At 37.2% G+C, this 23993-nt stretch overlaps 3 protein-coding genes and 1 long non-coding RNA gene across 7 annotated transcripts; 1 reads left to right on the forward strand and 3 right to left on the reverse strand.

The window, feature by feature from the left end:
- Positions 1-1220: 1220 nt before the first annotated feature.
- Positions 1221-8365, reverse strand: LOC120007182 (cyclin-H1-1). Of its 4 annotated transcripts, XR_005470162.1 has the most exons (17): positions 8090-8340; positions 7675-7732; positions 7297-7483; positions 6654-6704; positions 6135-6213; positions 5913-6031; positions 5727-5800; positions 5306-5426; positions 5159-5227; positions 4992-5033; positions 3755-3832; positions 2768-2826; positions 2335-2419; positions 2053-2141; positions 1838-1921; positions 1651-1706; positions 1221-1513 (listed from the first exon to the last, which is right to left on the reverse strand). XR_005470162.1 is itself a non-coding variant. In XM_038857375.1 (16 exons), coding segments are annotated over exons 3-16 (1011 nt in total). In that variant the 5' UTR covers positions 7357-7483; positions 7675-7732; positions 8090-8340; the 3' UTR covers positions 1221-1705. The 4 variants fall into 4 exon arrangements, 3 of the variants coding, with proteins under 3 accessions (XP_038713303.1, XP_038713302.1, XP_038713304.1); XM_038857375.1 differs by having other exon boundaries at positions 1221-1706; XM_038857374.1 differs by lacking the exon at positions 1651-1706 and having other exon boundaries at positions 1221-1650; positions 8090-8338.
- Positions 8366-11660: 3295 nt separating this feature from the next.
- LOC120007183 lies at positions 11661-12686 on the reverse strand. Its single transcript, XM_038857377.1, has 3 exons — positions 12380-12686; positions 12125-12270; positions 11661-12040 (listed from the first exon to the last, which is right to left on the reverse strand). The coding sequence occupies exons 1-3, from the start codon at positions 12651-12653 to the stop codon at positions 11894-11896; spliced, it is 567 nt and encodes a 188-aa protein (XP_038713305.1). The 5' UTR covers positions 12654-12686; the 3' UTR covers positions 11661-11893.
- Positions 12441-13214, forward strand: LOC120007184. The gene is made up of 2 exons (XR_005470163.1): positions 12441-12578; positions 12680-13214. It is a non-coding gene; the product is annotated as an uncharacterized LOC120007184 (long non-coding RNA).
- Positions 13215-17414: 4200 nt separating this feature from the next.
- Positions 17415-22252, reverse strand: LOC120006883 (nucleobase-ascorbate transporter 6-like). Its single transcript, XM_038857001.1, has 15 exons — positions 22133-22252; positions 21231-21950; positions 20798-20895; positions 20489-20665; positions 20264-20364; positions 20046-20121; positions 19912-19971; positions 19623-19807; positions 19294-19390; positions 18812-18898; positions 18573-18631; positions 18387-18478; positions 18192-18269; positions 17952-18112; positions 17415-17869 (listed from the first exon to the last, which is right to left on the reverse strand). The coding sequence occupies exons 2-15, from the start codon at positions 21343-21345 to the stop codon at positions 17651-17653; spliced, it is 1605 nt and encodes a 534-aa protein (XP_038712929.1). The 5' UTR covers positions 21346-21950; positions 22133-22252; the 3' UTR covers positions 17415-17650.
- Positions 22253-23993: the final 1741 nt, after the last annotated feature.

Here is a 23993-nt window from a genome sequence, read left to right on the forward strand (position 1 = left end):
AATTCCTTACAAATGTGGAGAATATTGTCTGATTTAACTACAATGATTGAGAGATCAATTGACACGCGTATATTCTCTCTTTTTTAATGCTTTGGTTGGTTGGGAAGATGAAATTAACTATGATAATTAATTCCTTACAAATGTGATAGGTCGCATGTTAAACTATCCAGTGAACACGTTGGGCTAGAGGTTAGGAGATCATGGTAATTTACTATGAAGTCCAATTTGGAAAAATATGCACATTAATTTATTTTAATTAAAGTTTGGTTTGTTTAAAACAAATGAGATTCACATTGCTTTAAAGAATTAAAGTGGGTGTGTATTATAATATATATGTTCATTTTTGTAGATGCACTTCCATCTAACTTTTGAAATTAGGTTAAAAGATAGCTTGGCTTTATAGAAACTTGCACATATTTGCTTTCTACCTCAGTCCACTTCAACATCTTTGTGGATAATAATAAAGTAGTTAATTTGACAACCCAAAAGGCAATTTGGTTCCCTGTAGTACAAGCCGGGCTATGAGCTGCTCCTTCAAATTGGAAGTGGGCTACACCAGTCGGAGGCCATGAGGCCCAAATAAGATGAGCCTCTTAACAAGTTATTGCCAAACTCATAGCCGGGCTCGTTACAAAGATCAAAAGAATGTGCTAGGCCTGGCCCAATAATTTAAAACGGGTTGGGCCAGAATTTTCAGCCCACAAGACCCTAAGCATGCCGGCCCAAGGACCTTTTATCAAAATTTAAAACCTTTCCTCCGGCCTCTTAAAAATTATCCAACCCATACCAAATCTTTATACAACCATTTGCTCCAATTGAAATCCATTTAAAATGGGCTTTATTTTACCTTTAGTGGACCAATCATGGTGGCACAATTTCTCACGGTCATAACCCACAATTGTACCAAATCACGAACCATTGGCCCATTGCATAACTTGTAGCAGAATCACATGTGGTGACTCTAATACTCTATTACCATCTTCCATCAGTGATGGCAGCCATGGCCCATGGGCAGTCTGTTAACCTTAGAATCTCACAATCAGAAGAGATGGGGCAAATTGAATCCAATTCTTCCATGCTACAGCTATTTTTGAGCAATCTATCTTCAGGCTTGGTAGACCAAACTTGATAGACACCCTCACATGTGGTCGGCCACTAGATACATAAATAATATAAGAGAACAAATAAATAAAGCCAAAAAATGATAGAAGTAATAAGGATCTTAGTAAAAGAGAGATCAATTGTCCCAATAATCAATTATATCCCTGGATTGATATACTTTAAGTTTTGTGGACCCCTTACATTTACATCAATCAATGATCAAGATTGATTACCTGGATAACTGAGATCCCCAACATTTTTGAAAAAAGGGTTCCAAAGCAAATTATTTTAAACCAAGATTCTTTCTTTTTCTCCTCTCAGAATTGGTTGAATCATGCTGTGCACTCCATAAAATTCATGAATCCTGGAGAAAAAACGTTGGGAGGCTCCCTAAGAATATGCTCTCTTTCACCTGGGAACACAACATATCAAAATATCCTGTATCATCCCTACATGTACATGTGGTAGCATGAACATTTCTCTTTGGCGGCCATAAATTTCTACCACATGCCAATCCACTTCAAACGCAAAAGATCAAGGTCCATTTACCTGTAATCACGGCCCAGAAAAGTTAGTACAGCCATGAATCATAACGCTCTGCTATTCTGTTCCAAAAAAGTTGACGCATATCATAATTCAAGGAGCATATATAGCCGCAACAAAATCAAAAGACCACCGCCAAGTAAGAGCCGAACTAAATAAGTAATGGAATGCCAACAGAGAATGCAGAACATACTATTCTGCAAGATCAGACCCATTTTGCATCTCACTTGAACTCTTTCGGGACTTATGCTTCGATTTCTTCTCCTTCCTCTTACTCCTGCGAAGAAAGGGAATATCAGCACAGAAAGATCCTTGTACTAAGTTAGTAATAGTTTGTACACGAATTGGCTTTTGTGTGCTAATGTACAAGTATGGAGATAGAAAGATAGAAATGGATCAAGAAAGTACTCGTCATGTGAGCTTTGACCCCAACATGACATTAGTTTCCGACCGATGTGCTTGTATTCCTTTCCAGAGGGGAACTGATACTTACTTACCTGTATACATAACCAAAAAAAAAAAAAAATCAAATTAGTGAACTAATTTTATCAACTCCATAACCAATCGCAATCAATAAAATCTTGTAGTATACAACTCCCTCCACGTTCCAGGGTTATCACCAAAAAAGCAATATGAAATAATTTCGATCAGATTAAGTTGAAACTATGATAAGATGTGAAAGATTTATACCCAAGAATCTATCGCGTCAAAAGATCCGGACAGCTCGGAAATAGTGTGTTCAGAATTCTGACGCGAGAGGATGTTACTCAAATATCTGCACAGTATGCAAGTTGATGAACCAAAAAAAACCATCTCATAAAATAAAACCCTTACCTAATCTTTTCCTTACAAAACAACAAAATATGCTACTCTGGAGAATAATCCCGCCTTACTTTTTTGCTGCGGTCACATGAGGGTGCTGGGAATGGATGTGAGAGATGAGAGATCACATGCATGAGAAACACCTAGGTCTACTATTAGGCATCAAATAAAAAAGAAAGAAAAAGCTTAAAACGGTTTTTGGGGGCGTCAGGTGAGAAAGCCAATTAACAATTTTTTGAAAGCATGGTTGTTTGAGTAATAGCAATGAGATTGGAGCAACAATCACAAGGCATAGCCATACCTTTCGAAGTCGACCACCCCATGCACCTTATTTGCGCTACGCAAAGCAGCCAGTGCCAACTGCACCAAATAAATGAACAATGAAGCTTACAAAAACAACAAAGATAGTTGCTTAAGATCAAATAAAGAGAGAGAAACTAAAACTTATCTGTGCATAACAAATGATGATAATCAACAAGAAACAATTAGAGATTTTATGGCATAAAACACGTTAAGCCCTCAAGCTAACTATATTAAATTGGTCAGCATAACTTCTATTCAGCCTTCTACATCGTACCAGTCATTATAGTTCATTGCATAACTAAATATTCAAGCATTCATGTGACATAATCTACCAAAGAGGTGATTCACCCGTTATACTTAAGGCCATGCAGAAACGAGCTTTAAAGTTCTGAAAGATATTACTCCTTTTTTCACAGGCAAGTGCAGGATTGGAGGATTTGAACCCACCCATGATCTCTTGGTCAAGGGTCTTAGGGTGCTAGGCTAATATTTATTTTCCCGAAAGTTATTACACTTTATCTAGTTCACCCACCATTAAAACCTACGAGACGTTACTTATGTTGCATACTCTCATTTGAACATGTTATATTATTCTATCATGCTTTCAAACCAGCGTCTTGATAAGAGTCAGAAAAAATTAGGTCAACAGTTCCAAAGTCCAACATGGCAGAAATTGAATCTCCAACTCAAGAAGACTTAAACCATGCTGCTTGAAATCGGATACATGAATCTTTCTCTTCTTCCATTCCATTTTGTGAATCTGGAGAGGAAATGTTATGTGTTACATAAAAAATTTCTATATCATATCATCGCAGAACCTATGAACCTCTTCACTTGCTACGAACTACAAGGAACTTTACATCAATCACTTAATCACCTGCCATCTTTTTCTTGAAAACTACACTAAGGAAATTTGGAGTTCAAAACTAATTAATCAATATATATAAACCCCCTTAGGGAAAGAAAATGCACTCATGAAGAATACCTGTCCAGGAGGGATTAGAAGTGGCGCATCAGTGAACATGATTTTATCAACTTCTGCAATTGCAGTTCTATGAAAATCCTACAAAATATGGATAAATCGAACGATAAGCATGTCCACAGAAAAGAAAAAGGCCAATGGAAATGCATTACATGGAACCTCTGCACATTGCAGTTTTATTCTACACAGAAATAGTCTCTTTGATATCTACAGTTGTCCGACAAAATTTGCTCTGAATATAAAAATTAGCAGCAACATCACAACATGCAAACAAAGGGAAACCATATGTTCAGCTTTGATGTTCAATTTATTAACTTGTCAGCATTCTTAAAACAAATTTCATCCTCACACAATTTATCAGGGAGGTAGAGAACCAATCACCATGACCCAGTCATTTTCACAGGCTTATCATAGGTGAAATCCTTAAAGGCAGTTCACAAGGCTCTCTACACTGCAAGATCTCTAAAACATAAAGTACTTATCCGAGAATTTCGTGGTTTCAACCCATGCTGAGGTAGGGATTGAACAACCTCACCAATGCATCAATTCTCGCCCCATTGAGGGATCTCAAAGTCTAAATCCATACCCTGTAATAAGGGATACAAGACTACATTCACGATAAGAGATACCATCGCATAGATAAAGACACATGTATTCATTTCATATTTTCATTCTTAGCATCTTTAATTATATTCAAGATGCTGTAGAGGTACAACACTTGTAGTCGTTCTGATCCATACTTGAGTTCAAAAGAGAACAAGATGATTAAAAATTAAAATTTTGGTTTGAATTCAGGAAAGGAAAAGGATTAATGAAGCTAGAGCCCCATTCCTCTTGGCATTTTAGAAAATCAAGGCATAGGCCAGAAGCTGGGCAGTGTAGTCAACCACCCTTGCTCATAAGGGCCAATCTTAGCAAATTATAAACTGCAATTAATTTAGTTACAGAAGCACTCCTTTGGAACGCTTGGATGCTCTTAATATAAATTGCCTATTATATCTGGGATTCGAAATTCACAATCCCAATTTTGTCAAAACTTATTTTGTGTTGATTATGTATAAACAATAACAATGCAGGTCATTACATGTGTCTTCACAAGAGAAATTGAAAACGGAAGCTGATTGGCCTGTCCTAGTAAAATTTAAAATTTTAAAACTGTATGCAACTTACAGCAAACAGATAGCAAAAAGAACACACACAATCCAATCATACAATTATGAAAGAGTACACCAGAAACTACCTTCAGCATCTGAATCTGTTCGCCCTCTATATGGGAGAATTCCTACAGGATGAAAACTAGTTAATCCAGGATATAAGTGAGTTTGAGTAGCATGAAGGCTATGAATAACTGGGGGAGGGACTGGAAGCATAGTAAGATGCTGTGCAACTCATGTATGACAAAGTTACCTCTATATCATTGATAAAACCTTCAACAGAGCGATATGGTGTATAAACAATAAGATCGAATTCCAAACTCTGCATCAGGCAGATATTAGTTTAGGTCACCAGAAGAAAATACACAAATGCTTACAACTATAGACAAGCCATACATGCCTGAAAAACGACCATCTCATAATTGAGAATCATTTGATGATCCTGTGAGATCCCTTTCCCAAGCTCCTCTGCTGATACATGGTTTTCTTCTACCTTACAAGCAGCATATACACAACTCAACCTGCTCATCAAAAGGATTCGTCTATAAATATATTTTATATGTTACCAGTTTGAGTACACTATTCAAGACTGACCAGGATGAGATCAATGAAGACAAATAAGTCGCAAATCTAACGACAAATTTGAGGAAAACTGGCCTGAAGGAGGACAGAACAGCCCCATGCTTACTATGGCTAAAAATATACCCTGGCGCGTTTCTCATGTTCTTTATGCATTACATTACCGAAATCTGATTGCAAATTAGTTAACATTGACCAACGACAAGGCATAGAAATTAAGAATATCAATAAAAAAAACATACATTACATGTTTGGGGTCATGTTCCATGACCGACCATTGCAGATAAAACCTTTTAAAGTATATGAGGGCTGTTGCCTGCAAAACATGAATGAATTAAAGAAAGATGTTCACAGTAGCTAATACAACCTTTATTCTTTTCTATTAATCATCATATTGTTGCCTTGGACCGAAAAAAAAAATAGCACACCTGGATTTTATGAGGAAAGTAGAAGGCGTCACATACTTCACGAATTTTGTACTCATAATATACTCGCATTATCCGCTCCTCATCAATATTAAGGGGCTTTGGACGAGAATGCTTTTCAGCTGACATTAAAACAATTTAACGAACATGTCTGAAAATTAAACAGACATTGTGAAGATAAAACAAACAGAAAAAGAAAAGCATTTGAGGGATGAAAGGATTCACCATTATCTCTTTTATTATTTTTGGAATCTGGGAATGACATCGACCCATCAGCATCTACCTCAAATCGTGTCGATCCACACTTCAGAACACATTAACACATCAGCATCAAGAGAATAGCTTGCAGCACTTATACATTATATCGATGTCCTCAGTTAATACTATGTCCCTCCTATTTCCATTTACACATAACACTTCAACCCAGCATCCATCTGAACACTGCTTCCCAATCCACAAATTTAGCACTAGAGATTAACCATTTCCACCTTTTCAATATCAACGACACAGAACCCAAAGGTCCAAATTACTAAAGAGACACTGTTGATATACAGAATTCAATGTCCCTCCTATTATGTCTATTCCCAATGGCATATTTTGAGGGGAAAGCATTGTGAAATTGAGGGAAAAAACAGTGCTAACAATCTACCGGGAATACACTGAGGGTATGCAACTAAACAGATTACTGAAAACATTGTTTGTTGTGAGAGAGAGGGAGGGGGGGGGGGGGGGTTGGATACATACCTTCTCCAGTGTCTCTATGGCTTTCTGATTGGCGGCTTTATACTTCTTCGCCTGTATCAGAACCAAAATACAATCAAAATCATGACGAACAAACAACTAAAAGCTAAGACTCGAAGCTTCCCTTCCACCAAGTACAGCACATTCGTAAAATGTCTGTAAAGACACATATGCGGACATGCAAAAACATTAAGTGCTTCTGCTTTAATCAGAAGAAACCATGTCATCTAATTGAGTCTGGTAATAGGAACACAAAATTGAATCATCATTAAACATTTCAATTTTCCTTTCCTGCGTTTTCTAGGCAACCAAACATGAAACCAATGACCATGGAAATGGTGTGGAAGTAAAACAACCCGAGTGCTCACAGAAAATACATTAAAAGGAAACCTAAAATAAGTGTAATTCGTAAAATTTTCACTGATATAGCTTCAAAATCCTTCTCTCAATCGTTCTTTTTCGTGAAAGCCTGTACATGCATGCCTAAGTTGATGTATACAGATAACATAATTTAAAGAAAACCATATCAACAAATTCAACAATCCTCCTTAGCGTAAACTCGCGCGTCTTCATTTAATCCATTTTCTAGTCAACCAATCAAGGAATGCTATGAAGACAGTAATGGAGTTAAATAAAAAGGACAAACCAGCTGTTCAGGCGTGAAGACCCATTTGGCTCGATGAGTCGAGGTCTGGAAATCAGCCATGCTACTCCGATTAGCGATATCCCTAACTCGATTTGAAAATTTTATGCGGTGCGTGCAATGAGAATACAGAGAAGTATACACAGAGTACTTCTTAGAGCATCTGCACCATTTTCTCTTAACAGATTCCCTAAAATATAGACAACATTATCCAATCAGCATTGCATCAGATTATTTATCATATTCTCTATTTCATTAAAATAATATTTTTTTCCCTTTTCCTTATTATTCTATTAATATAAATTAATTTAATTGGAAAAAAAATTAATACTAAAGCTGCAGATGACGAGATTACTACAAATGTGAAGTACGAAAAATTACCAGATCAATCACAATCTATAACGTCGATCTCGACGTGCAGGTTCTATGACAAATTAAGCTGAAAGACAAAAGGAGGATATCATGTTTATGAAATCTATAACAAAGATCGATCACAAGCAAAGCTGGAGGAAATGCCCAGACCTATCACAATCTATATAAGCATAATTTTCAATACCAAGACATGTCACAACGACAACATGCAATAAAAATTAGATAATGTCATGCATCTTCAAAGTTCTAATGACCAAACAAATAAATACCTGCCTACCTACAAGAAAAAATAACAGAACAAATTACAGAACCAGAGAACCAATATCAAATTACAGAGCCATTAAGCACAAACCAGACAGCAGAGAACATCAGAGAGAGTACAAGAACACAAGAACAGCAGAGACTAGCAGAGAGAGCACAGAACCTGAGTCGACCAGCAGCAGAGAATCGAAAGGGCGAAAAGACAAGACGGGATGAAGCTGTAACGACAACCGTGAAGTCCTTTGCGATACGGCCCGCGAATTCGATCCCAGATTCGAATACCAGCAGACAGATTCGAACCAGAACAGCCTGCAAGATGAAAGATTACTCGCCCAATCGAATCGATTGCACCAATGGATGAAGAAGATAGGTATGGGAAATTCAGGGCTAGCTGCGTAAATCTTCTTTGAAGTGAAGGATTCCCGTTTTCACGTGAAGAGAGAAGGGTTTTGGCCTTATATCACTTGGGCTGGGAGGAGAAATGGGCCAGAAGAAGAAAATAGGCCCAAAAAGAGATGGGCCTGGAGTAGATTTGGTCGATTTTATCTGCGTTTTTAACGATTTTTGCCGATTTTGCATTTCTGCTGAATAAGCTACCAGAGGAGAAGGAAGCGTTTGGAGATGAATAGATGATCTAAATCATGTAATAGAGGTTTGCGTCCAGGTAACTGTTCTGTTCTTAAGTCTGCTGTTGTGGATTTTTGGTGTTTGTTTGAATTGCAGCTTAGTAATGTTTTTCTTTGTTCATTTGGTGAAATTTCGGTAAAATAGTAATCATTGATTAGTGTTGATTAAGAACGGATGCATGTGGGGGTGTTTTTATAATGTTGGCATCTTGTTGATTAAGAACGGATGCATTAGAATACATTTTTTTTTCTTTTTGGGTGTCTGGACTCTGGAGGTCTTCCTGTGTACACAAATATTTTCTATTGCCATTTTTGTAACCGTGTAGTAACTAAGTTGTGGAAGTGAAACATGAACACCACCTCGTTGAGGAAATGTGCAACTGAAACAAGTTACTTTCTTGCTGAAATATACTACTCTGAAGATTTTTCTTGATGACTAGAGCTTGTGACTCTTTCAGCTATCTTTATTTAAAATGGCTATTTCCTGTCAAATGCTTTTCTTCAACAATTTTTATGTTAACTTGGACTATTTAAGAGGTTTAAAGGCAGTGGGATTGGTAGTGAAGAAAAATTTGGTTGAAGAATATAGTACCATCCTCTCTACTCTGTAGACAATTAGTTAGTCTTCGATCTGAATGGTTTGGGGGATGCTTGTTTTGATTATTAAATCTCTTTTACTGGAGTTAGAGAAGCACATGTGATCCCTTACTCTCTTCACTTTGTGGACAGAAGATGATCTGTCTTCTTCTTTTGAATTGTGCCTTCTTGATTCTTTTCTCTTTGACATGGTATCTGTATATGCTGGTGAAAGTATCATTTACTTTATTGGTACATGTTATCGATAAGGTGTCTAACTAGTGCTAAGGGTAGTAGAATTTATGGTGAAACAAATTCAGTGTTTAAGCTTCTATGGAATTCTCTGAACGATCTTCTATAGTATGCTTTCTTTTATGTGTGGGTTGTGGTTTCTTTTGATATGATGCTGAGGGTGAAAGAAGCATATGCAATCCCCTTCGCTTTCTTGATTGTAAGTGGAAAAAAATACTTTCTAAATCTTTTCAGCCTACCTGAAGCTTTTCTCTTCAACATTGTATACATTTGCACACTGGAGAATAGGAGTCACAAGCTTCTATTGATAAACTAAAATTTTGGTTCACCATATTAGCCTATGGCTACTTGTTGGAAACAAGTTTCCTTATTTTGGCTCTCTTGTTTAAGTTTCCTTTTGTATATAGTTTCATCCATTATATTTTAAGAGTTTATCATACAGAAAGCATTATATAGAAAATTTATACAGTGTTGTTTCATCTTAACATGTTAGCAAGTTCATCTTTCTTGATCTTAATCTTAGAGAGAGAGAGATTGTCGCCTCATGAAGTGCAACAATAGCACTGGTACTATGTGTATAGCTAAGACAAGGTTGATCTTCGAACGCACTGACAACAAACTGAAAGTTTGTTGAATGTACGTTTTGGTGGCTCAATTATCTTGTTTGTTTTCTGCCCCTCAATCCAAACAATTTTTAGTTGTTTAACCTAAAATGTCAGGGCAAAAATATGTTTGTTCCTCATGGCTATTGCACTATCTTAAGCCCATTCTCAGGTGCTTCCGCGCTATTTTTCTGGTAGGTTTCACATTATTGCAGGTCTATTTTTATCTGTTGACAAGCTGTTTAACTAAATTTCAGTTTCATGCGTCATCCGGAGCTGTTTTGTAATCTTTCACACGGTCTTTCCACCATAAAAAATATTTTCAGTTTCTTTCTGATAATTTCCCCTGAAATAGAAGAAATTGGTATAAAAAATTGTGGGTTGGAGCTAGATATATGTGTGTACATGTATGTTATTCGTGCCTTCACCAGTCCTGCTGGCCTTTACTCACTGCCAACATCTTTGCATTAAAGTAGAAGACCCTGTATTTTGTATTGGTGACATTTTCCTTGTTTGTTTGTGTGCTTCACACAATGGAATCGTGTCTAATTCTCGTTTTCTCATCGCAACTCTCTATCAAAATCAAAATCAAAATCGTCATCTAGTTTTGTCTTCGCTCCAAAGCCTTATTCCTTTGGTCATTGATTATTAATTTCCGATGTGACTTGTGGTCCTACGAGTGACAGTATATGTGATGGAAGAGTGTTGAGGATATTATTCAATGTTCAATAATATAACCATATAGTGGTTCAATAAAACAAAAGGCATTAACATAAATGTTGTAGCATTTCATAGTGGCTGTAAATTGCGTTAACTGGTCTACTTTACTTAGTTGTTTGCCTAGTTCAAATTCCAAACTATAGAAATTGCTTGATACTGGCATACTGCCCAGAAGGTGTAGCTGGCGGTTGAAATGGTCGTATCTTTGTTGATAACACCAGCCGACTCCATATCCTAAACGTTTAGGGTTGACTACATGAGTCCATTTGAAAATTAAAGGGAATCCACCATGTGTAATGTTCCTATAGCAACTGGTACATTACATTCACTCAAAGACCAGATTTTGTATTCTTCATGTTCATGTGGTGATTGATGGAGTTTATCAGTGTCGTGGACTTTTAAGTTTCTCGTGCCTCTACCTTGATGGTTTCCATGATCAAGAAATTGAGCTGGGACCATTTTAACACCTTAAAGCTTGGTGGGGTGGGGCTGAGTCATATGATTGGGACCTCTTTTGAAGAATGAAATGTAAACTTTTTGCTGGGTGCATAGATATTAAGTCGAGTAATCTCAGGTCTCAGACTCGCATAATGATATTGCAAAACAGATTAGTACAGTTATTTGGTCAGGATTCACAGGAATGGCAGTAACTTTTTGTATATGCTGCTCCCATAACTTTCTTTGTTTTGCAGTTTTTGTTTAAAGCTGAGACATAGTGCTTCAACTAGGTTTTTTGTTTACAGACCAGCATATCTTAAGCCATTCTTTGCATTAAGAGTATGGAGGGGATGGGACCTTATTAGTGGATCCTTTCACTGATATGTTTTCTGCTCTAAAGGAGAGGAGTACCTGGATAAACTTTAGCTGTACGAGTATCCCTTTAATGTGGCCAAAACCCGTGCGGGTAGGAGTTGAACCTACGACCTTCCGCATTTGCAAGGAGTTTACTTCAATCAAGTTCACTATCTCAACCAACACTTCTTTAATAGTACTAGATAATTTAAACCGCATATCACAAAAGTACTCACTGTAAAACAAAATAAGATCCATTGCTCCTATTCGTTGTAGCTATACAGATGATTCATTTCTGTCGAACCGTTGGAATTTTTTGCTCTTGTTTGACAAAGGTTTTGGTATCTAATTTTGCCCAGTTCCTTTGTGTTGAAGATGAGTCCACATGGAATGAGCATCTTAACACCCCTTCTGTGGGCCATTCACCGTCATGGTGGTACTGGAAGCCTCAGAGATGCTCTGTAATGAGGGACGCCATGATTTTGACCTCATTGAAGTGCTGTTAACTGACGCTATCCGTGCGCTATGTCTCTCTTGCTTCATCCCCTGTATATCAATTATCAGGAAAGTTAGATTTTGCTGACTTTGGATGAATATTTTTTTATGTTATTGTAGGGATTTTGTATCTACCTGGAAGGCTTTATCTGCATTAGATTTCTCTCCAGGGTTGAGACCTGTACTTTGCTTCTCTGCTGCCATCTCCGACTTCTCAGCGGATTCTAGCTGCTGCCTCTTTGTCTTGGCAGACTTCTTTGCTCGCAACACCTTCATAACGTCTGCGAAGCAACGAAAGAGAATCAGAACATGTTGATCAACATAGAGGTTAGTAACTTCATCAAGCTTTGATGACAATTCACAAACTATAAATATATGTATACAGGATACCTTGAGAAGCAACGAGCCTATAAGCATGGCCAAGAGCAAGAGTATCAGTTGGCCGGAGAAGCTTAACCCTTGTAAAGCGCACAGCTTTCTTCGCCTCCTGGTTTTCTACGTCCTCTGACGGCGCAGGTGGCAAGGGAATGATCAAAGAAACATAGTGACCTGGATTCATCTTCATAACCTCACTAGCCATAACAGACCAGTATAACCTCTCAATCTTTCCATCTGGATGCTGTATTACCAAAGCAGCAGCATCAATGGCCTGGCAGTTACCCATTTCTCTCTGTCTTTCTGTGTGTTTAGAGTTGAAATGAAAGGATGATAGAGATAAGGAGGAGTAGGAGTGAAGGAAGGATGGAGAGGGTGAAGTAAGCAGCAGTCTCTTTCTGTACAGCTCCAGCAGCAGGCCTTTGTCTCGTTTCCCAACTAACTAATTCTACATGGTGTGTGGGTCAAGTTTAAAATCAAAGTTGACATTTAAAGACGGCAATGTATTTATATAATTGCTTTAGGACATCAATTTAATTAGGTATGCATTGTTAATTCATCATCGGAGCTTGGGAGCTGGTGGGGGTGCCACGTGGAGAAATGTCAGGTGGAGGGAGCATGGAGATCCAGTTTGCTACAGTAGCTTGTAGCTTTACCTGAGGAGTTAAGGACTCTGCTGTGGAAGTCACTCCAGTGACCGTGCAGTTTCAATCACAGGCATCCACTATATTTATCACTGTGGGGTTCAATATGTTTTTTTACTTTAGTAATCACATTGGACGATCTTGATTGAAACTGTAAAAAAAAATGCATAATATCTTATTGTGGGGCCATGTCCATTTTGGAGCTACTGTGCAATATGCAGTCTTACGTTGCTGTAAGACATTTTCTTTAACCAGATAGTAGCTTTAACACTGCAAATTACCAGTCCAGTTTGAGCTTCCAGTATCTGCTGCAGGCGGGTGCTCTTAAATATATTTCACTTAAGTTGGTGGTTTGGCAAATAAATCACCGACTATGATCACCCTATGCTCAAGTATTAAAACTCAAGCACTCCTTATTTCTTAAGATTCCTTTTGCTAAACAAACAAAAATATGCTTGGAAGTTGCACTTCCTTCAAAGCTTCTTTCCTTGTGGAACGCAATATCAATTATATATAACTTAATTAACTACATTATGACTACTAAATGATTCATTAAAGGTACTCACAATTGTCAATAAAAGGAAGCTGCCGGCTTGGATTCTCTATATACATTTGTGAGGCAAACCCTAATGCAGCAAAGACTACCTACCCCAATTTTGGTCTCTAATTCTATTGATACAGCTATAAAGATGATGTTTTAAGAAAGAATCAAAAACCCATTATTGTTTTCTTTTTGTCTTCACTCACTATTTTACTCTCTATATGCTATGGCATTGGATAAAGAGCGCGTAAGACCTAACTATGCTATAACAAAAAGACAACAATCTCCCTTGAAAACAAAAAAGTTTTGATTGGAATGACAAGATTGACTATATAGTAACTCCTTGCAAATACAACCAATCACAAGTTTAACTCACACGTTCATTAGTTTTGACGTTATTTCCCACATAGATTTTGACCCCATTTTAATTGTCACCAACGTGAAATGGGTTGAATTGATGACCTAAGTTTAGGGTTGTTTCAATCATATGCTGGAACAAAAAAGTCTCCCTTCAAAGTTTTGGTTCATGTGATAAAACATGATGATGATGATGATGATGATGGTCATGTTGATTAAACTTTTTGAATCCCAATGTTTGAAAAATCTTACATCTCTGATTAATGTCAGTACATGTAAGCCCATGTGAGGTGTTGGAGGTATATTAAATGATGAAATGGACCATTTATTGTTCAAACTTGACCACCCTTGTAGGGGACTGTGTGGAAGGCCCTCAATTGTATATCAAGGGCCCTTAACTTCTTATGGCCATAAGGTAGGCAACCCAACCCTTGTCTATTAAATGATATGTGGGTCTAATCAAATAATACTATTGGATGTATTAATTTCCAACTCTACAATGTGTGTACACATATTCTAGGGTTAAGGGCCCCCTTAGAAGTCCGTGCATTGTCCGGTTTAGAGTTATAATCACACGTTCAGGCTGTTTATCAAATTTAAAAAATATGTGGACCCATACTAATATACAGAATGAATATCTGTGATTAAAATTCTCCTCATTCGCATAAGCTGCATCCGTGTTCCTTTATATCTTTGTGAACATTCTGATTTTCTAATTTGACGTTCTTACCAAACAAATTAATGCATCTTCGTTTTATAGTGGAGGTCATGTGTGTTAAAGTTGCTTTCTCCACATTCTTCCCCTTTATTACAAAGCACAAAACCATCCATTAATTAAGAATGGGTATGTGTATTTAGTGGAGCATTTTAAGGTCCTAATTAATGATTATAAGTAGATAATATAGCATCTTTTTTATTCTAGGTAGGTAGTGATCATATCTTTAAAGTTAATTACCTGAAAATGAGAATCAATCATTTGTAATTATAGGGTAGAGAGACGTCCATTGATGTGTTGGAAACATGACTAGTAAAGTATAGTGGGAGTGTGGGACGTTAAGTAGGGGTTGACAAAACTATGTTTGGGCATAAGTTATATGTCTGAAATCTTGATCCAAACACAAATTTTTTGTCCGGTTTAAAATCTGGTTCGGGTCAAAACACATAAATCTTGTCCAATTTACTTGTCTCTATTGGAACCCGAATTAGATTATTGTTTGATTTACTCGTCCATATTTATACTAATCCGGGTTTAGACAATTAAGTACGTTCGAAATTTAATCTGGGTTAGGGTCCGGACATGTAAATATTCCATAAACATGTGATGTTATCCGACTCAAAACTGATCCATAACTAATTTTTTACCACTCCTAAAGTCAAGTTTACACTTTGGTCTTGAACTAAACTAGGTTTGAGTCCACACCCACATTGAGATTACTTAGTGTTCAAAGCCCACTCTCACGATTAGCAATCAACATTACAGAATTTTCTTTTTTGTTTACCTAGTGGTGGAGGTCTTCTTTTATATACAATGAGTGAAATTTTCTTAGAAGATATTCAGGAAAATTTCCCAAAGAGTGAATCTTCTCTTGATTCTCTCCTTCTATGTTCCCATTGGTGTTCGGTCACTATGAGTTTTCGAGGAGACTCTACTCTTCTGTATCGACGTGGCATCTCGATCTTGTTAAGATGCTCTTTTCTCTCGATCACATTAGTTCGGTTTGTGCTGTCTATTGGTTACTTCGGATACCGTTGCTTGGTTTGGCATCTCGACAATACCTTGTATGTGTTTGGCAGTGTGTTGTAACTGTGTTCAGTTGCAACACACCTCACAGCACCACAGTTTTTTGTGACACGCCAAACAGCTTTTGCGTTCTAACTCACCTCACAGCACCACAGCTTTTTACCTCACAGCACCTCACCACACTCCCAAACACTTACAATATATGTTGACTTGTCCTACGTAATCAAATTAGGTCAATTATTGTATTTTAGATTAATGTACAAGGTAAACCTTGAGTGATTTTATATTAATATTATTAGTCATCTAATATAAATGTAATTTTGATACGTCAAACGCACCGCACCCTGCCACAGTTTTAAAAGTTATGCACCAAACAGCTTTTTGTGTTTCAACTCACCTCACAGCACCACAGTTTTATTACTCACAGCACCACACCACACCTCACAACACCTCACAGTATTCCCAAACAAGTCCCTTGTTGGGTAGCTTGGTGAGCCTTCTCAGTACCTCCAACTATTTGTGAGCTTGGAATCTCATGCCACTTGTCATTCCTTTATGTCACGTGTCAACACTCTAGTGGAGGAGGATTTTGATATTATCAACAATCATTTATATTGACATGATTTGGTCAACAAGGGTGACCAGCTCGAGGAGATTTTAAGATATTCTAAAAAAAGTTGCACGGCCGAACATACACATATCTTCTTTTATTTTTTCTTTTGGCTTCTTCTCCAATCTCTATTCTCTACCCAACCAAATCTCCACTTACAAGTCACAAACATGAAGCTCCAATTAAATTTCTTGCAGACAATCATGGTGGTCTACATGAAAAAGATATCCGTCTCAATAATTAGATCAAAATTAAAATACATGTGATGAGCTCCACGTACATTTTAAATACTGTTCATGCACTCCTATAATTGAGATCATTAGAATCCCAATTATTGAGACGTCTAGCACTTTTGAAGAGAAAATTGCTGAATTTTTTTAGTTCCTACTCTGTTATTGATGAGGTCAAGTCTTTGAATTGCACAAAGTTCTAGGAAGCTAGGTTCTTTAAAATTGATTATTACAAACTAAAAAGAAGAAGTAGAAAACAAACTTTGTGGTGGTCTATGTATGCTTTTCACATAGAGATTATGATCATATTATAGCATGATGATATGTATCATATCATGCAATTAATACAATCATTTTTATGGTCATGATTTGGTCATCAACATGGGTGACCAGCTCTAGGAGATTTAATTAAAGATATTGTAAATGTTTTTATATTGAAAACTTTTTTTTTTAAAAGAGATATGTGGGATTATATTATCAAGAAAACCTTGCAATTTGTGCACACAATGAGAAGCCAGGCCAAGCCCAATGATACTATGATAGGGCTTTGGGCCCTTGGAAAAAGATTTCGCATGAGAATTGTAGGAAAGATCCAACAACAGTGCAAAATGTATTTACTATTGGATTTCACTTGAGATTTTTTGCAACATGGATAAAGTCTATAAAAGTAGGCTCTCAAGGCTCCATCCAGAGGTGGTAATTCTCTTCTTATGATTTTAAACAGATGTGAGGTTCGAGTCTTATGCTAGGGCTCAAATCAAACATTCTACAGTGGGTAGGTAGTGGGTACTCTTGTTGTCACGTACAGGGAGGTTTGCTATATCGTTAGACCCTGCTTACCATTTAATTTATTTATAAAACTACTACATAATAAAAAAAAATTATTTATCAAAAAAATGTAAAAAAAAATGCAAATTTGCACAAACATTTCCAGGAACAGTATCAACAAGCCCTAACAAACACATTTAATGCCACTTAAAATATAAATCCAGTATTTGGAGCAGTACAATTACATGAAAACTGTTAGAACCAGTGCTGTGGAACAAAACCATATTCATTCATGGCAGATACTAATCCGAGTAATCGTTACCTTCTAAGCTCTAGGTTTTCTAGCACTTGACAAAAGGAGGAAAAGATTATTCATGTGACTTGAGCTTCATATCTCACTCTGATGGGAAGAACTTGTTGAGATTGAAAGGCAGGGAATAGAACTCCTCACTCCTTGTGTCGGTCTTGAACGATCGAAACTTGTCCCACCATTGCATTCCTCTGTCCTTCCTGGTTTGACTGTCTTTCTGATGCAGTGTGGCATCCAAGAAGAGTGCCAAGAAGCCAGCGACAAATGGTTCAGACGAAAAGGGAACGTTGATCATGTCATTGAACTGCCAAAACAATACAAAATCATCATTTACACCATCGAAATAATAAAAGTTCTTGCAGTTTTATGGATGACTAGTTGTATACCCATCTTGCTCCTGTATGGACAGGGCCGTAGCCGTTGACTACGGTATACTCATTGAAGTACTGTGGGATTGATAAGCCCATGTAGACCGAGAAGCCAAGTACAAACTTTGTTTTGAAACTGTTCAGATTGCAGAACTGAAGGAAGCCGAGACCTGCTGCACCTGTTCAAGCAGAATCAAAATCGTAAGGTAGAAGGTAATCTAAGGTTGATTTATTGATCATAACATGGATAACACGTACCAACATAGGCAAAGAAGAGGCAATATAGAGCAGCAATAATTGGAGCTGGAATTGAAGCAAAAACAGCTCCGAATTTTCCTGGATTAGTACGGGAACACAAGGGAAATGTGAGAGATTCTGTCGCATGCATCATCGTTTTGAAGACGGGAGAGGGAGAAAAATTGGAAGAGAGACTCTGCCACTAGGGATTCTTACCAAGAATTGAAAAGAAGATCATGAACCCTGCCGATATTTGAACTACTCTTCGGCTCCCAACACGAGTCAATGCCAACAAACCAGCATTTTCTCTGAAGTGAAACCATGAAAGGTTCTGACGGCACTTTAATAAACAAAATCAAAGGCATTCCAGTGATTGTGGAGACTGCAAAATGGAGGACTTACACTGTTACTGATGACCCATTGCCAGTTCCAAATATCCCCGAGAAGAGAATGCCAACCCCCTTGATCACAAATAAAAGGCTCGATGAGAAGAATTGTAACAGAAAACATAATGTTTTGGTAATGTTCTAACTAAATAGGTGCATTGGTACGAAAATTTATCCTTGTTTCTTCTGCATATAAGTGAAGAGGTTTTACATGAAAAGTTGGCGAGAAATGTACAAGGTAAACATTTCACTTACCTGCCAACCAATACCACGGCTGAGGACAGAAGGTGGCAGAGGAGTTGCACTGGCATACCTCGACACAGCGATGAAGGCACCAGTCGACTGTTCAAGAAATAAGTATCCAAGAAGCAAGTTTAGAGAACAGACATCAAGATAATCTGTCAAAATTCTTACAGCATGAATCATTGTTAACTGCGAATGGGGAATTATTACAAGAGAAAGCTCAATTGCTGACAAATATAGGACTGGAGAACACTCATCAAAATTACTATATGCATGCAGAGAGGAATTGATATTAGCAATTATAAAATTATAAACAAGATATCTTCCTTCCCAAACATGTGCAATCTCTAAAATAGCCATTCTGCACCATTACAGTGAGACTGAGAAGAAAAACTGATAGTAGATTTATTAGATGAAGTAGAGGACAAATATAACAATATGTCAATATCAATGCATCTCAGTTTAATTTCATAAGCCAATGTGTGAGCAAAAACCTCTACGAGAGCAACAAATGAAGCAGCCATCATAGCAAAGGACTCTCCTGCATCAAAAGATGGAGCCCCCCATTGAAAAGGATATGGAACTCGTATCCTACAAATATACAATACATGTAAAAATAAGATTAGGGTGACCAAAGTAAAACTGCATCTTACCATATTTTATTCTTAGATTTATGAATGCCAAGCAAGAAAGTTCAATTTGTGGATGCAAAACCCTAATTTTGTGACCCCCATCACGTTGCAACATTTTGACTTTAACTTGTCAAAAGAATCAGTACCATGAACCAAGCATAATGAAATCAAGTTTACAAGAATTGCCTTACCATGGAGCAGCGCCTATAATACCAGCACGATCAGTTCGGCAGCTGAGTTGAGTTTTAGGTCCTGTATTCTTATATGCTCCACCCACAGTGAGCAAGTGAGCATAAACCCAGACAATCACAACCGAGAATATAACAGCAAACCGGTCAAATATGCCCCTGTCCCCACGCATTAAATGAGGTATATACTGCAAAAGAAAAAATACTTGTTCAAGTTTTCACTTCATTTTATACACTTTGAGATAAAGTAATAGCATGCATGCATGCATGCAATCTGATTGTTTTCTTCTACCTGTGAAAATATTAGTAAAAGAATTAGCTCTGGCAGTCCAATCTCCACACATTTTGCAAGCTGAAAATCAAAAGACATCATTAATGACACATGGTAATCAAAGAGACAGTTCTAAGAGGAGGACAAACACATACCACAGGAAACCCAAATTCATATAGCCCAAATCCAGAGAGCGAGACTAACGGTACGACAGAAAGGGGACTCAAGAACCTAGCCAAGGGAGTCATATAAATGAGTAACATATGTTTAAGAGCCTTATAATCATAGATTCACTCAATAATCAAGCCAACGATCTTGCGCAAGCAAACTAAAACAGCATAGACATTGAATTATCTAAAAGCTCATAGTGTACCTTGCAATATTACGCCAAAGACCACTAAAGCCAACAACAATTTGGAGAGTTGAGGCAACAATAAGTGCACCTTGGATTCCACGCATTATTTTCTCAAATTTCTGCAAATTTATGAGAGAGCGGTGAATCAAAATTACATTTGCTCACATTGACATACGTGCAGCAATTGAAAATTTCAGTAACAACAATGTAAAGTCAAAATAGGTAGGGTTCCTGTCAAGCCACCTCCTGAGGATTCACAATGTCACTGTATCGACTGGCCAAGATAATGGAAATGGTCGTGGGCACATAAGTGTAAGAGGCTCCAATTACAGCAGGAAGTCGAGTACCAAAAAGGGTTTGGAAAAATGTATTGATCCCAGCTACAAAAAGAAGTGTCTGAATCATTTTTGCTTTTTCTTCCTGACAAGGACAATTTCATTCACAATTGGTTAGTAATGAAGAGTTTTAAAAAAAATCACGACAGATCCTTGTAATGGGAATATTTAACATAAAAACACTTGTCTGATTTGTTCATCTCCATGTATAGCTTACATGTCCTCCGCCCATTTGTGGAACTAAAGAGGTGGGTATAAGAACTGTTGTTCCCAGCATCACCAGATAATGTTGAAAGCCAAGTAGAATGGCCTCCGCTGTAATTCAATGCAAACCCATAATTAAAATCATGACATTGACAAACAAATGCAGGTTGGATTACATGTCCCATCAATTTCACAACAGAACGGCAGGAGCAAAGCAAAATCATTAAAGCACAATGGGGGCAGCATATTGCAACAATAGTAGCAACCCAAATGTATGTGAAATCAGGAGAGTTCCTTGGCCAAATAAAGATTGTGAAACGGGTAATGGTAATTAGAAGTTTAGAACCAGGGGACTCCAACATGGTTGGTAAATGGTAATTCTATGAACCCCAGATAAATAACTTAACCAAATACAAAAAAGAAAAGGAGAAATAAGATAAACTCACGCCAAGGCGGTGGACTTGTAATGCAGAAGGCAACATTGGGAAGCTGATCTCTTACTGGGTGTGGATGTAACTCGTCCTGTTTTGGTGGCGGCGCAGGCCCTACTCCCCCTGCCATTGCTTCTCTCTTCCCCTCTGTCTCTCTCTATCTTAATTCTTACAGGCACACCAAGAAACCACCTATGTACTATAAATCTTTGTACAATATCAAGTCTCCATACAAAAACCCCTTAAAAGTCTTACCCAACAAAGAAAATACAAACTAATTATACCCAGAAGTCTCAATCTCCGAAAGGACCTCCTCCCACTACTCCAGCCAAGCTAAGATCCTACTCAAAAGAAGCTCTATATTGCAGTTAAAACAGACCAAAAACAAAGAGGCATTAAAGACTCAAAAGGGTTTTACGCAATGTAGTGCAAGGTGAATCTGTAATGGTCAAGTTTTAGAGGCAAAAAAGTCCCACTTGGGGAACAAGGAACATAAAAGAGAGTGTGAAGAGGCAATCGAAAAAGTAAAAGGAGCTATTACTCTATCAAATAGAGAGAGCCTCCCAAAGTGACAAAGAAAGCAAGAAACACACCTCCTTGTGACCCAAAAGGATTCTCACTTGCATTGCATTACACTACTTCATGATTTTTTAGTATTTTGTTTAATGGGGTCTACGCTTCTTTTCTTCAATTGCTTGAAGCTAAAGCTTTCATAAAAGCATCTTCCCCGGTCACCTATACCAATCCAGAATTCCAGATTAATCCCATGATTTTCAAATTGAAGAAAAAGAAAAAGTTTGCTGCTTTGTTTTACAAAGCAAAGAACCTTGAATAAAGCTTTGTTAATGTAAAAGAAAGTGAAAGTGAACAACTTTGATACAGAGAGTAAAGCTGGGAACTTGGATCCATATCCAGACCATTTGTATCGAATTACCGCAGTAAAGTGAGGTGATGGGTTTTTGGATACCGTGAATGACGGTAGAAAATTTCAAAAAGACTGATGACTCCTGTTCTTTTATTCTGAGTACTGTATTTGTCAAAACGTTGCAGAATTCTGTCACAGAGTCGTATATAAAACTCTTTTGGCCTCTGCTTGTTTGCATATGAGCTCCTCTACGCATGTATTGCTATACTGCTCATGAGCCTCTCTCTATGTATGATTGGATTTTCTTTGTCATGTCAATATGTCATATACTTTACTTGCAAGTATATGTGATTCTTGATGTAATTGCTCTGTTTTTTATGCAGGGTTCTGCTGAATTGACCAATAAATTTCATGGCCTGAGTCGCCTGACACAATTATTAAAGACGCAACAAAGGAAGTTGATCCAACTTGTTTTTTGGTTGGCAACCTTCCGGCCATCGAAACAGTTCGCACTACACTAGCGATAGAAAAATCTGGCCGAAACCCATGCAGATGAGATAAGCCTACGAAACCAAGAATTCACAAGGAAATATTTTGATTGGTTGGTTGAAACTCGCAACCTCAAGCACTTTAGTTTACACACTAAGTTTCAAGATATAACAAACTAGGTTATCGTCAAGTGATTTGATCCAACTTTTTATACTTCGTAAACGAGTGACGATTCTTTCAATATTAAACAAGGTATAATTTAGGGTTTAGGATTAGACACACGAAAACAAGGAAAATTCTTGTCTATCCCTTACATAATGTCTTAAAAGTGAGAAAATGAATACCCAATGACAAGTTAGATGGACTAGTTTTTAGATCTTTATTGTTGTATAAAATTATGCCAATGTGATAATCTTGATTGTGCCAATTTGATACGTTCAAGTGTTGAAGAATAGGATGCCATGCTATAGGAATTCTCACTTTGTGGCCTAAATTGAGCGCTCGATCATATATCAAATATATATTGTGCCTAGAGGCACATTCCACTCAGTTTCAGTATACGTGGTTGGATTAAGAAGTTTGCTGGACATCACTCTCACCAACTTTCTCATTCTTCTTCTTTTTTTAATAAAGGGAAAATGAATGGGAGAGACTCAAACTCGAGACCTCTATGAAATATTACACACATGAGTTGAGCTATTCGTGGTTCTCTTCTCATTCTTTTTTCAAAGGCTTAAATAGTTTATGTATTTAAATAACTTATAGTCATATTTTTCTCAAGCTCTTTTTACTAACGTGTTTTTGGAGTTTTTACCGTCCAACCAAATCTTTTGGGGTTCTTATATACTTTTTTTTATGACGATAAATCATAGGTCTTTAACCTATCTAAACCCCCATACTCGAATTTCAACAATTCTTTTATTATATCAAATATTTTAGTTGTCACAAAATATGTGATATTTATTTTTTGTGACAAGGGAACCCACTGAAAGCACAATCCACCGCACTTCACCACAATAGTAAATCCATCCGCCTTATGCAATACCTACAAATCACATAAGTCGGTTAAGTCTTGAGTCAAAGCCCAGTGTGAAAATAACGCTAGAGTGGATATTAGAATATAGGATCTCTTATGCACATGCGTTAAGAAATTCAACCAGTAAACTTAATCATCTGAATTAATGATTTTTTATTCAAAATATGTGATACTCCTCCTGATAGGAGTGGGGGAAAAAGAGAGCGTGACATCATCAAGTGTAGCAAACTGGCATATTAGAGCATCCACAATGGTGCTATATTTAACATTGTTAACAACACTTTTTGGATAAATATAACGCTATATCATCACAATGGGTATAATGGAGTGTATTTTAAGTACTTGAAATGTTACTTTTTTGATAAGTATAGCGCTACATGCACACAAT

This window comes from Tripterygium wilfordii, chromosome 10 (assembly GCF_013401445.1).
Source record: "Tripterygium wilfordii isolate XIE 37 chromosome 10, ASM1340144v1, whole genome shotgun sequence".
NCBI lineage: Eukaryota > Viridiplantae > Streptophyta > Magnoliopsida > Celastrales > Celastraceae > Tripterygium > Tripterygium wilfordii.